At 41.3% G+C, this 14,679-nt stretch overlaps 1 protein-coding gene across 2 annotated transcripts; it reads right to left on the bottom strand.

Moving 5' to 3' along the window:
* Positions 1-1,088: 1,088 nt before the first annotated feature.
* Positions 1,089-14,679, bottom strand: slbp2 (stem-loop binding protein 2). Of its 2 annotated transcripts, none has more exons than XM_041801846.1 (9): positions 14,523-14,679; positions 11,961-12,122; positions 8,568-8,648; positions 8,236-8,316; positions 7,867-8,010; positions 5,850-6,020; positions 5,380-5,542; positions 2,206-2,344; positions 1,089-1,823 (listed from the first exon to the last, which is right to left on the bottom strand). In XM_041801846.1, exons 1-9 carry the CDS (start codon positions 14,570-14,572, stop codon positions 1,759-1,761), a joined length of 1,056 nt encoding a protein of 351 aa, XP_041657780.1. In that variant the 5' UTR covers positions 14,573-14,679; the 3' UTR covers positions 1,089-1,758. The 2 variants fall into 2 exon arrangements, with proteins under 2 accessions (XP_041657780.1, XP_041657781.1); XM_041801847.1 differs by having other exon boundaries at positions 2,218-2,344.

The following is a 14,679-nucleotide window of genomic DNA, read 5'->3' as shown; positions in this document are numbered from 1 at the left end:
TCGCCAGTTCCACAAACTTTTCCAAAAGTTGCCAACTGAGGCCCGATGTCTGGCAAAAATGGACGAGACAAAAGAGACTCAAACATGGCCAGCTTCACCTCAGTCCCTCTTCTGCCTTTGATGTTGTCATCTTTAAAGTCTTTAAAACACTGAGGTCACAATCTAGAGCTTATAAAACATTCCAACCTCACTCCTTATGTTTACACAACATTCCAACCTTGCCTTTGATGTCATTCTTTAATGTTTATACAACATTCCAACCTTGCCTTTGATGTTATTCTTTAATGTTTATACAACATTCCAACCTTGCCTTTGATGTTATTCTTTAATGTTTATACAATATTCCATTCTTGCCTTTGATTTTATACTTTGTTTATACAACATTCCAGCCTTGCCGAATTGAGATTTACATGGGAAACATGTTTAATCGCCATTATTCAATTCCGCTTAAGGTCTAGGGGTTGGGAAGGGTTCTGATTGGACAGGGGGTGGACGTGACATATTTACATCTACCGGAAGAAAATAAACTCCAGTTCCTGCTTTTCTTTTCGGCTAAAACATGGAAGACCACATAAGTAGGTCTGCATTTTTATGCTTCCGTCCATCCACTCTTTTCATTATATCCATATCTTCTAAGGCTCTTATTAAATAAATAGTCTCGGCTTGAGTCCAACGCTTGCTTCGGGTGGCCATCCTGGAATACGTGCCCGCCGGTGCAGAATATGTGCGTCATCGCGACAGGACAAGGGAATGAGCATGCGCAAAACGACCGGAATTAATTTAAAGTGGAATGAACGTTTACATGATCGAGGAATTATTCAATTCGGATTTAAAATCAGAATAAACCAGCCACTTACTTCGGATTTAAATTTAATTCAGAATTAGATGTTTGCAAGGTCATTTTTAATTTTAAAGAGGATTTAATTTTTATTCTAAATTAAAAGGGAATTAAAGCTCTCATGTAAACGTATCCATGTTTATCAGCCATACCAGCGTGTCCTTTTAAAGCTCCGACCATAAAGCTTTTTAAACATGGGTTCAGCTCTTGCTTTAGTAATGAGAAAGTCCAGGAAGAAGAGGAGTCGTCGTGAATTTTAACACTTTATTTACATCTTTATTATCACATATTTCAGCTTTGCTCTCCATATTCAAGCAGCACAAAATACAAAGTCAGAAACACAAGAAGTAAAAGAAAAAGAGACAGCACGTTGTCCTCCTTAGGGGTTTGTTTTTGAGAAAAAACATGGCGGCTCAGAGGACGAGGAGTCTGACGGACAGCTGAGCGTGACGGTGAGTGTGGACAGAAGACAGCGGCCTGCCGAGAGGCCGTCATGTGACACTAACACAGGAAACAAAGACATTTACTTTGATTAAATCAGTGGCTTTAAGTCCAATCATTGGCTCAGTGAGGGTCGTTAAATTAAAGGTGAGAAGTGCCCGTCAACAGAAAGCTAAGAAGTGCAAACGAATGCTCAGCTGCCACACCACACACAAGGAGGCGTTCAAGAGTGAAATCTGGGAAACTCAACTCCTCCAGGAATGAGCTGAGCTTCCTGTCAGTCGTCTTCGGAGTAGATCAAGGAGGATTGGACGCTCTCAGGTCACGGACCAATCACGTCCCGCTGTCTTGGAGCTAACCATCTTAAAAAGACGAACATACACACGTACAGATTGCTCTGACGGGGCCGACGCTGACCACGTCACAGAAGACTTAGACGTTTGGAGACGACTGAAGCGCCTCAGTGCAGGTGTTGGAGATCAGTACTGGTTCCACAGGAGCTGGTCAGAAAAGTCAGGAACCTGCTGGTCATCGTAGGCCAAATCTACAATGATTAAAAAAAAGGTGTCGGAGATTACATCTACACCAGAAATTAACCAGCAATTTCCAGGTTAATATAATCTGTGATCATTATCAGCTGGTGTAAACATGGCTGACATGTGCCAAGGAGAGAAAACAGTACAACTCAGCCACATTTCTAACTTTTACCCCTAGCACCCCCTAGTGGTGAAATCTTCCCCTATAAAATGAACGACCTTCCAAGTTCCTGATACACAATCAGTAGTCATTGGCAGCACCTGCCTGAGCTGCTGAGAACAAGTCTACAAGAAACATGGAGGCTTCAAAATCGTGAGACAAATCTTGGAAGGAAAAACCAACTAGGCGTTGAGGTTTGTGGCGTACTGAGGCTTCTCGCAGCTTTTTACCTGTGACCTCACCTGGAGCGCTGTTGGCCTCCAGCAGGAGGCGGAGCCAGTCGTTCATGTTGTCATTGGTGAGCTGGTTCCTGAAGGAAAGGCTCAGTCCAGGAGGAGAGCGCAGAGGTCGGAGGCCGCCGTCATCCTCCTGCAGAACGTAGAGACAAGTTTCATCCAGGCAAACACAGAAAAACGTCTGACTGGGCAACTTCACTGAGGACTGAAGTAGTCTAAATGTAATCCTGTTATAACTTCAAATGAGTCAATCTAATGTTAGGATCGGTCAGACTAAAGCTTTAAAACTTTCAGACATTTATCACCAAGATCTGTTGACAAGAAAGAACAAGCCCAACAGATAAACACCGGCAGCATTTCAGTCCCGTCACGTCGCCAGTGTTTAAAGAAATTACACCATTAGAAAACCCGCGTTAAAACACTGACTTCTGCTCTTCAAGCCCATCCACCAGGCGTAGAGTGTCACCCCTGGTTTTAATCAGTGCCCCATCTGGGACGCCACACAACAGGAAGTGTAGCATAGTGTTGTGTCTATGATTTGTTCCACCACATCAGCAACCAATGAGAGCCCAGAGTCACAAAAGTCACAAATGTAAACAAACCAAATGGCAGAAGTAAAGACGAACCATGAAGTCACTGTCGTTAGATGGACTAAAGTCTAGTCCACATGTAGGCAAGTGTTTTTTTTTTGGCCTTAGATACATGGTCGCTCATAAAGGGAGATAAAGGAGGCAGCTTTTTGTGGCCCTAACAAAAAGTGAGTAGATAGGTCAGCAACATCACAGTCCATTGTAAAGTTAAGCTGTGATTATTCTTATTTATGTACAGAGGTCCCCAGCCTTTCTCCTTAGAGCCCCCCTATTCTTATCTAAAAAAGGCTACCCCCCATAAAAAACTGGAAAAATTAATCAGGTTTAAATGTTGTCATTGACAGAATCCCAACATAAACCCATGTATAAATTATCCATTCACTCAATTGGGTCCTTTCGTATATATTAAATATTTTAAAACAGATGTTATCGTTCTGATTAGGGCTGCAGCTGGTTAAAAGATTTAAGCTCTGAAAGCGGAAAAATATTAATTTCTACAATTTTTATAGCACTTTTTCCGAACGGACCCGTTTGGGTCCCAAGGGTCTTAAGTGTGAGTTTTTCTGGCGGGACTCCACCACAAAAATTTAAATTTTAAGTATTGCACACTCAAAGTAGATGATTTAGCCTAAGTCCTGAAAACTTTAAATTAACATTTGAATTTCAGGTTTAAGAGTACTTGGATGCAGCCGAGGACCTCCACTTCACACTGGAAGTCGGAAAATTGCCGCCATATCTTGTCTTCTAATACCGGAAGTCACTTGAACTGAACTTCATTGTTTTCTTCGTTTGTCGCCACCATATTAAAAGAGGAAAGTCCGCCAAATAAGGAAATACAAGTAGATGAAAAATACACGAGTTTTCAGACTAACAAGCACAGCGATTACATAAGATCAATTTTAATAATTGATCTATGATCCAAATTCACGTATCACTGAGCACAGACATAATATGCAATGGGAGACTGGATGACTGACCGGACCCCGACGTCGCCGCCATGTTGCCTGAGGCAAGTCGCTACGTCATTCAATACAGTAGACAAGGAATGTACAAGTTTTCAGGATAAAAAGCTCAAATGACAGGATAACATGGATTTTAATGAATCATTAAGAATAAATAATCCATATGAGTCCTATAAATCCAATCTAATGAATCCATATAATGATCCATGATAACGATAGTGGAACATAAAAGCAGAATCCACTTTCATGTGTTTTCTCAGTTAAATGAAAAGATGTACTCCATGATTTAAAATAAAATCATTTTATATATAATACAGCTTCATATATGTAGAGATATTTTTTAATTTATATATATGTTAATCTGATAGTTTCCATTTTTTTATTCCGAAAACTTGCAGTCCTCGTCTACTGTTCTGAATGACATAGCGACTTGCCTCTGGCAACATGGTGGCGACGTCGTGGTCCAGTCAGCCAGCCAATCTCCCGTTGCATATCATGTCTGTGCTCAGTGATACGTGAATTTGGATCATAAATCAATTTATTAAAATTAATGTCATGTAATCGCTGTGCTTGTTAGTCTGACAACTCACATTTTCCGTCTAATTGTATTTCCTTATTTGGCGGATTTTCCTCTATTAATCTGCTGGCGATGCACGAAGAAAACAATTAAGATGACGTTCAGTTCAAGTGACTTCCAGTATTGGAAGACGTGATATGGCGGTGCTTAGCCAACTTCCGGTATGAAGTGGAGGTCCTCTGCTGCATCCAGGTCCCTCTCCTCAGTTTTGAGCACTTAAGATAATCGATTTCACACTAGTAGTGAAAACATAAATAGTTCATTTAGAACAAGTACTGCGCACTAAAAATACACTTGTTTTTTTAACTCACAAAAGTCAAGTGTAGTTTATTTTTGAGGCGAGTTTGCATTTTTTTTAAGTAAGCTCAAATAATTTTATTTTACAGTGCGGGAAACCACGATGAAAGCTGGTGAAAATGAGGCAAAAAATGGTTTAAAGGGGAGAAAAGGATAGAACTGGTCAAAATTGTGCAAAATAGCTGAGCAAAAATGGGAGCAAAAGTGAAATCTGGTTGAAATTAGTTTAAAAAGGATATAAAAACTGATCCTCATCAGCTCCACCCATTTTGCCAAAAGTTGCCATCTATTTGGCAAACATGGACAACAAAAGTCCCCCCCCGCCCCCAACATCCCCAGCTTCACAAACATTCCACTCTCTGCCTCTAATGACACCATCCTTTAAAGTTTAAAAAACATTGCATCCACTTTGATGATGTCAGAGGTCACCGCTATTTCACTACCGAGACACGAACCCTGCCCTTGTGGTTCTAAAGCAGACCTGGTTCAGGATCAAACCATTTTAAAATGAACCGTTAGAGACAGAAGCTTTACCCTTCAGTCCACATGCTGCCAGTGTTTTAGACGGCGTGCAGGAGTTCGCCTGATGTTTTACACATATGAATGATAAATCACCGAATGTTGGCCATCCAGCACGTCCATTTTTGTTCAAACATCTTTATAGTTTTATTTATGATTCATTCATATTGAAGAATATAATCTGGTTTATAGAGCGCCCTGCTGAGGAGGTCGGGGTTCATACCAGGGACAGCGGGCTGGTCCATGGTCCGGTCAGCTCCAGAGTCGTGGCGGCAGACGGAGGAGACACGGAGGAGGCTTTGGAGGCTGCACAAGTCTCCTTCTCTCTCTGCTCATCTCCTCCATCCTCACAAAGGTCAGAGGTCATCTTTGCCAGCTGGCTCTGCCTAAAGAGATGGACAAGTGCGCAAATGTTTCAGGAACTTTCAGGAACCTCTGTCGCTAAATGAGAACAAAACTCAAGACTTGACACAGATTACCGATTTCTGACTGAGGTTGCTATAACTACCGGTTTGAAAACACAATCTTCATGGTTTAATAGATAAAAACGAGCAAAGCTTTAAAATCTACAGCTCAGCATCACCGACAGAAATACCAACAATATTTTCTTATGTTCTGAGTAGATCTTCAATTTCCTTTGGGATCAATAAAGTATCTGATCTATCATGACATCCCTAACAAAGATCCACCTACAGTTGCTCCACTGGGTCCGTGGTCTCTGCAGCATCCGGCTGGTTTTCGGTCGGAGGGTCCCACAGGTGCAGCGCTCGCCTCCACAGACGCACCTGCATGTCCCAGGAGCGCCGGCTGTACTTCCTGTACTTGTTGGGAGTCGATGGGTGGAGCTTAGGGTCCCTCATGTGTCTGGAGAAGAATCAGAGTGAAGAAATTTAGACCTTAAATGTACGGGACAGAAGCCAGTACCACCAACTTATCCAGAAGTTGCCAACTACAGCTACCGTCCTCTACCTTTAATGATGCCCCCCCCCCCCTTAAAGCTTAGAAATATTCCATCCATGCCTTTTGGAAAAAACAAAAACAAAAAAAAACCCAAAAAACAGAGTTGTCCTGATCTTCAGTCAGATTTTAAATGCAGAGAAAGACAGAGCAATATCCAGGTTGCACAAACATGTTGGCAACATTTGGAAGAATGTGTGTACTTCGAGTAATTTATAAATTATACTGAAGTTGCTAAAAACAAAACATTGACGATTTCATCCACAAATTTATCAAAACAGTCCATCCTCTGTCTTTGATGACGCCATCCTCAAATTTATCAAAACATTCCATCCTCTGTCTTTGATGACGCCATCCTCAAATTTATCAAAACATTCCATCCTCTGTCTTTGATGACGCCATCCTCAAATTTATCAAAACATTCCATCCTCTGTCTTTGATGACGCCATCCTCAAATTTATCAAAACATTCCATCCTCTGTCTTTGATGATGCCATCCTCAAATTTATCAAAACATTCCATCCTCTGTCTTTGATGAGGTCATCCTCATATTTAAACATTCTGTCCTCTGAAAAATTTGCAGAGGACATCAAAGGCAGAGGACGGAATGTTGGAAAAAATTTGTGGATGAGGTCATCAAAAGCAAACATTCCATCCTCTGCTTTTGAAGATGTCATCGTCAAATGTATCAAACATCCTTTCCTCAGGCGCACAGATGGTCAAGTGGTTTGAGGCGCTACCCATGTACACGGGCAGTCTGGGTTCGAATCTGGCCTGTGGCCCTTTACCGAACGTCTCTCCCCTCTCTCTTCCCTGTTTCTGAGTCTAGTCACTGTCCCTCCTCCATCTAATACAGGCATGAAAAGGCCCAAACATAAACCTTAAAAAATAACAACAACAATACGTCTTCTGCTTTTGAAGACATCATCGTCAAATTTTTCAAACATTCCATCCCCTGCCTTTGATGTCATCCTTTAAACCTCTTAAAACATTCCTTCCTTGCCTTTGAAGATTAGGTCAGAAATGTTTCATACAAAACACGAAAGACACAAACCCTGCCCACAAGTTTGTGACTAGTCATAGCTCTGGTTGAAAATAAAATTGTTACTGCAGCAGAACAGCAAGAAAACTTTCATGTCATGGGCATCATTGCTGAGAAAAACTTGTTCATGCCTGCAGAATAATTCCAGCTAATCTGGCTCATCAATCTCCAGCATCTCAACTCAAGGCTGGAGCCAAATTCTTCATGAAAGAATGGTCAGTACCAACTTTCTGTGGCCAATCTCTATTAATAAGGTAGGTGTTGAGAAAAAAAAAAAAAAAAAAAAAAAAAATCAGGATATCTTGGACATTAAGAGCTAACAAAGTTAGCCGTCTGCCGATGCTTTCGGTCTGAATAAAGATGCTAACCCGCTACAAACAACAATTCGGGAGAGGAGTTAAGGTGAGCGGGACAATTTTGAAAAGGAAATTGTCATTGCAGAGGAACAGAGAAATTTTAAAAGGGTTAGGAAGTCATTAGCATTTAAAGAGACACACCAAACATAAGCGTTGTAAGCTGCTGTTAAGAGCTGGTTTCTACAGGGTCACAAACCTCCTCTGGTGTTTCACCATTTTTTATTTCAACTAAAGCACAGATGTTTAGACCACGGGGGGCCGGGTTTAAGCTGACAAAGGACTATGACACATCATCTTCAATGATCTCACTCGTCAAAGAGTCAGAAAAGGTGGGATCTTTGTGTGCTTTGTCTCACCTGGGGACTTGCTGCAGGTAGTTCTGGTAGCCGCTGGTGTTCTTGCCATACTGGATCTGCTTCTGCCGCCGCTTTAGTACCGCGGCGTTGGTCTCAGTGTTGGCGGGGTCTGGGAGGCGGGGGTAGCAGCGACCGAGGGGGGGTCTACAAGAGGAAAAAAGATCAGATTAGTGAATGGTAATAAAGTTAATTGGGATTAGCTGCTTTTATTTCAGTGAGACCATGCCTAGCTACATTCTGGATAAGTTACAACAGCATGGCTTCACAGTGAAAGAGGGCATCCCTCCATTTTTGCCATATTAACAGGCCATAATTGTCAAGGTTTTGAAAAGTAGGTGGAGTATCTGCTGTTCTTCAGGGCGTACTGACCTCTTGTTGTCCAGGTCATCTGTCCCGACAGCGACGCTGCTGGTGGACACTTTGAGAATACATCGCTCCAGGATGGAGGGCCTGAGGCAACAAAAACAAGATTATCACGGAAAATTAAACTTTTATCTAATATCTATTAGTTAACTGAACAAAGATACAGAGAATAGTACACCAAGGTTTGAACTTTAAGAGTAGCCCCCCCCTTGCTCCACAAGCTAAGCAGTAGTTTATAAATTTGTGAGTCTGACCAACATTAAATACTGATTTAAACTGATCCTAGCTGAGTAAATCCTAAATCATGGGTTGTCTGTATGATTAAGATTGATTCTAACCTGCGAGGTTTGTTGCTGGCAGCTCGCTCTCGTCCTCGCAGGCCGCTGGCAGCAGGAGGAGACGGGATCGGAGAGACATTACTATGGAGGAAGAGGAAGAGAGTTCGATATTTTCGCTGGAAGTTAATTTTATCGTATCAGTAATCCTTAATGATAACATATAGGCATATTTACAGCCCACATATAGGCACATTTACGGCCCACATATAGGGATATTCACAGCCAATATACAGGAATAATGACAGCATATCTTTAGGAATATTTAAAGCCTATATATAGGCCTATTTACAGCCCATACAAAGGTCAATATTTAGGAATATTTACAGCCCATAGTATACAGGCAAATTAACAGCCAATATTTTGGGATATTTACAGCCCATTTATAGCCATAATTAGAGGTCATATATAGGCATATTACCATCCTATATATAGGCCTATTTACAGCCCATACAAAGGGATATTTACAGCCCATATGTAGGCAAATTTAAACCAATATTTAGGCATATTTACAGCCAGTATTTAGGGATCTTTATCTACAGCGGACATATAGGGGTATTTACAGTCCACAGAGATATTTGCAGCCTATAGAATATTTTTCTTTTAGAGGAGGCTCACACTCTAGAGATCCATAAAATAACAGATTTTTGTTTAAAACTGACAGTTTTCCAGAAAAGCAGGACCATTTACGGTCCAATCTATTTACAATTAGACTTCTTAGAGACGACAGAAGAAAAACTAAAAGTTTAGGCGTTCTTCACTGACTTTACTCTAAGTTTTAGAGGCTTCATCCATTTCTGCTCCACATTCTGGGACTAATATACAGTTGTGCTTGTAAGTTTACATGCCCTGACACAATTTGTGGAATAATTCACATTTTTCCAGGAAATATGTTTAATAATGGGAAAAGTTCTCCATCATTCAAGGTTGGTGGTCAGTTGAAGTTATTCATTATCACACAGTTGCATTTGCTCTTTTTAAATCATAATGACAAGTTGAATCACCCAAACAACCCCGATCAAAGTATCCCTTTATGTTTAGGCCTCATATATGCACACACATTAGCACAAACGGGTTAAAAAGGCCTGTAAGGGTAACTGTCCACACCTGTCACATGTTTGCATGTAGTCAGTGTCTGTGTATAAAAGTCAGAGAGACCCCTGCACATGTCCTCTAGTGCTGCACGGACTCTGCTGGATTCTGAGCAACAGAACTGTGAAAGGACCTGCGAGAGAAGGTAGCCGAACCTTATAAAACAGGAAAAAGATATAAAAAGATATCCAAAGATTTGAGAACGCCAATCAGGAGTGTTCAAACTCTGATAAAGAAGTGGAAAATGAGGGGTTCTGCTGCCACGGTCAGGTAGACCAACAAAACTTTCAGCCACATCCTCCAGGGAAATGGTTCAGGATGCAAAGAAAAACCAACGAAGAACTTCAGCTGATATACTGCCGTCTCTACAGAGAAGTGGTGTGGCTGTTTCTAGAAGCACAATCAGGAGAAACGAAGAAAAATGGGCGTCATGGTTGCGTTGGCAGAAGAAGGCCATTACACCAGTGCCACAAAACAGCACCTGGACAAGCCTCAGACCTTCTGGAACCAAGTCATTTAGAGCAGAGGTCATCCAGAACATTCACACAAGGGCCGGATTTAGTCCCATCAGAAACTCTGGGGGCCCGACTTTCAAATACACCAAAACTAAATCAATATTGTGGGTTTGACTGAAATATTATTCTAGTAGAATTTGTATTTTCTTTCAAAGCGCAGGACATTTTTAGTCATTACCAGTGAGATCTGTCCCTGTTATCTATAACGCAGCAGGACACAAGGAGACCGGCCTGACACCAGAACTGGCTGAGCCCCTGAAAATCCCAGAGAATGGGCCCTCCACAGTTGGGCTTTAGCACCAGTATTTACTCATTTTTGACACTTTAACCCCTTTCTGCCTCTTTAAATACATTTTGGCAAGATTTTAACCCCTTTTGAAACCAATTTTCTTGCATGTTTTATCCCCTTTGTGCCAATTTTATCCATTTTTGCTACTTTTGAACCCGTTTTCATTACATTTTTTTCAACAATTTTGCCACTTTTAACCCATTTTTGCTACTTTTTGCCTCTGATAATGTTTGCCATTCTTTAACTCACTTAAATCACTTTTCCTGCATGTTTGTCCCCTTTTGCCACTTTTTAAACCCTTTTTCATGACTTTTGTTTCAACATTTTTTTGCAACTTTGTAACCAATTTTTGATACTCTTCAGCCCATTTTTCTGTTTTACCAGTTCTTGCCACATTTATCATCTTTTCACAACTTTTTCAGCCAATTTTTGTCCCTTGTTGCTGCGCCAAAACCCATTTCACCACTCATCACCCATCTCTGCTTCTCTCTAACCTTTTTTCTCCACTTTATCGGGTCATTTTTGCAGCACTTCTGCCAACCTTAGCCCTTTTTTAAACATCTACTAAATATGACAGTAAATTTCAGTAAAACAGATCAGATGTGAAGTCATTCTCAGACTATTTCAATGTTAATTGTTTGTGGGGTGATTTAGCAGCTGCAGACATCTAAAGCCAAGGGATACTCTTAAAACCACAACGTCTTCTTTTCCTCCTTTTCTGAATCTGATGATCATCCGGGGGCCGGACAGGAAGCTCTGGGGGCCTGATATGGCCTGTTGCGTTTGGACTGGCGTCAACAATGAGAAGAACACCATCCCTGCTGTGAAGCATGGAGGTGGATCCGATGTTTTTGGGTGTGTGAGCTACAGCAGCACAGGAAATTTGGAAAAAAGTGATGGCAACATAAACGCAACATGTTAGAAGAAAATAATGGAGGACAATTTGCCCCCATCAGCTGAGGAGCTGCACACACTTGGACTTTCCAGCATGACTATCATCCAGAAGACAAGGCCACGCCAACCTGTGACCATCACCGTCTCCTAACCTCTACACCACTGAGCCACTAGGGGGAGATCTTAAATGTGCAGTTCATATAACACACGCCAAGAATTTACAAGACCTAGAGGGATGAAGAATGGGCATCTGAGAAATAAAGGGTCTCATCCACAACCATCACAAAAGACTAAAGCTGTCATTGTTATGTTTTATTAAATGATTCTGCTTTTTTTAGATGCCTCAGTTTAGTTTGAGTCCTATTTAAAATAAGACATTTATTTAGCCTGATCATATTTTCTTTGAAGAATAGTACACGTTTTACAAATTCTGCCAGGGTGTTAAAACTTATGAGCACAACTGTACATGAATCATTTCATACGTCACAAATCTGAGTCCCTCTCCACCTGGTGTTTTAAGACTTCATGTCTATCCCCTAGATTTGGTCGAGCCTCTTTGTTCCAGACGTTAATACCTGACCCTGAACACACCACCGAGACACTCACCTGACCAGGCTGTCGTAGACCGAACTGCATCCTGGGAGGAGCCACGGCTCGGGGGCGGAGTATCCTGAGGCAGCAGCGGCCAGCAGCGGGTCACTGAGACCGTTCCACACGGCGGCCGACCATCCCTTAGCGCACACGCACGACCACGGGCTGAAACAGAGACTGGAGAGGACGACACCATGAAACACACGACGCTGGGATGTGATTACAGAATGAAGAGCGTCTAGAGCAGCGTCACTCAACCCTGCTCAACCAAAGACCTGTTGGAAAATACCGTCGCAATCTAAGTGCCGAAAAATGGCAAAAAAGCTTGAAGTAGCAGTCTCAAGTCAAGGGAGGCAAAAATGGTCAAAATGTGACAAAAATGGGTAAAAAAAGTGGTGAAAATGGGGAGGAAGAGTGGGAAAGGGGTCAGAAAGTCACAAAAATGGGGGAGAAGGCACAAAAAATGAGTTACAGGTGGCAAAAAAAAAATGGCCCAAAAGTGGCAAAAACAAGGCAAAAAAAACTGGTGGAAAGTGACTAAAACCGGGAAAAGGAGTCAAGAGTGGCACAAATAGGCAAAAAATAGGAAACAAGTGGTATTTAATGGCAAAGGGTAGGCAATGGGTGAAAAAGGGGAGAAAAAAATGGTAAAAAAACGGCAAATATGGGATAAAAGTGGAAAAATGGGGGAGAAGTTGCAAAAAAAAAAAGTGTCAAAAATTGGGGAAAAAGTAATTAAAAAAAGTATTTAATGGCAAAGGTAGCTTTAATGGATGAAAAGTGGCAAAAAAGTTTCCCTTTTGAAGGTTTTCTGAGGAAATAATATATAAAATTAAGACATAAAAGAGCCACAGGTTGAGCAACACTGCTCCAGGACTTCTTTTTGGTTAAGACATCTATTTTATAATAATACCAAAGTTTAGTATTCTGATGTTTCATGACCTTAAATGCTGACTTCTGTCCGTGTTTCCCAGCCCTAGATTTGCTCTCCTAGATTTGATTTCTCTGATTTAGTCCGCTGAAATAGACGTTTGTAAATATTCGGTTCACCTGCTGTGACTGGACTGATGAAGAAACGTTTCACTCTGAAGGATTGTTTTTATATTCGTCACTCTCAAACTGCTAAGTGCAAAAAAATGCACTTTTCATACAGAAGCTATAAAAAATACTCGACATTAATATTTTATTCTACTTTCATTGAGCCATTTTTTCACCTACAACTGACCCATCACTAATCTAAAATATTCATTTTAGAAGATTTTAACCCCTTGAATACCCGTTTGTCAGGATACCGCCGCGTTTTTGATGAGAACAAAAAAAAAAAACCAAGAAAATGAATCATTTTCAATGAACTACATAAAAAGCACACGTGTGCGTTTAATTATTCCAGCCTGGGATAGATCACTGATGAGCAGCAACATTGACTTTAACCCTTTCATCACTGGGGACATTTTTGTCCATTTGGGCTCATGTTTCCTCTCTCTGCTCATCGTTCTGCCTGTTAGTGCATACGCTCTGATTTTATGCAACAACGTTTTCTTCTAGGCACATTTTTTAATTCAAATTTCCATTTCTCCCAAAGGTCAGAGGAACACTGAAACAAATTTACTACCCTTTAAAACCATTCAGGACAAAAACGTCCACTTCCAAAAATGGCGACAAAAACTTAACACATTCATATTTTTCTGCTTTTTTTGGTCAAATCTTGGGGGGGGGGGGGGGGGGGGCAGTCCTGGGCATGTCAGACATTAGCTAAAATATTGACTTTGATGCATTATTAGTTTTTGTGTAGCGTCTGATTTAAATTTCCTACTCTTTAAAGTCATTTAGGACAAAAACGTCCCATTGGCTCCCATTCAAACCACAGTTTGATCTTTAAGTATTCAAACTGGGATCTAAAGGGTTAAAATCCTCAAAATGATTGAATGTTTGGTAGTTTTAAAGTTGTTTAAGAGATTTATGAAAAAAGCTGAAAAAAATATTCATCTGTTAAGTTTTTATAGCAGTTTTTTGAAAGTGGACATTTTTGTCCTTAAAGACTCTAAAGGCTGGTAAATTACAGTGACGTCAGAGGGTTAATGCAGCAGTAGTTTTTGCATGTTTTTACCTCCATATACCAAATATGGTCAGTATGACGCCATCCGGTGGAGAGCAGTCAGTATGATCCATCCTGACACCAGATCTAATCAAACATGTGAAGCTTAGATGGGAATGAGATTAAAGACTGCAGCATGTTTGGCTCTGAACAGTCTGAGTGTCTGAACATTTTAGTTTAGGAAATAAGATCTGATAAAAATGCACCACCTGGCCAAAATTCATGCCACATAGTTGAACACAGCCAAAATGATCAACAGTGAAGAAGAAAGGCTCTAAAATGTGAACAAGCTGGCCTCAGGGAGAAGAGCTGGACCTGAATCAGAGGAACATTCAGCTGCAGAAGTTTCTAGAGCATCAGTCAGTAGACCAGGTCTGTTAGGACCCACATATGGGGACACATGGCGCGTTAACAGCCACGGTCACACCTGAGACCCTCAGGTGAGCTGGCGGTCCTGACCGAGCTCAGGTGAGCACACCTACCTGGAGGAGAGCAGCGGGCTCTGGGCTGTTTCCACTTCACTCGCTGACATTTCTTGCTTGTCGCAGATTTCTCAGTTTGGCGCCTTCTCTTCTCTTCAGACGGACAGACGCCATTCTTCTTCTTCACACCTTTTTAATAAGACGCACCTGTAGGGGG

The sequence above is a fragment of the Cheilinus undulatus genome, linkage group 12, assembly GCF_018320785.1.
Source record: "Cheilinus undulatus linkage group 12, ASM1832078v1, whole genome shotgun sequence".
Lineage (NCBI taxonomy): Eukaryota > Metazoa > Chordata > Actinopteri > Labriformes > Labridae > Cheilinus > Cheilinus undulatus.
This window is presented reverse-complemented; position numbering and strand designations above follow the sequence as displayed.

Coding starts and splice junctions, on each gene's coding strand:
- slbp2 (XM_041801846.1), bottom strand. CDS start 14,572: ATGTCAGCGAGTGAAGTGGAAACAGCCCAGAGCCCGCTGCTCTCCTCC. Junction 12,123..14,522: donor AGCCCGCTGCTCTCCTCCAG/GTAGGTGTGCTC, acceptor CGTCCTCTCCAG/TCTCTGTTTCAGCCCGTGGT. Junction 8,011..8,235: donor GATGACCTGGACAACAAGAG/GTCAGTACGCCC, acceptor TTCCTCTTGTAG/ACCCCCCCTCGGTCGCTGCT.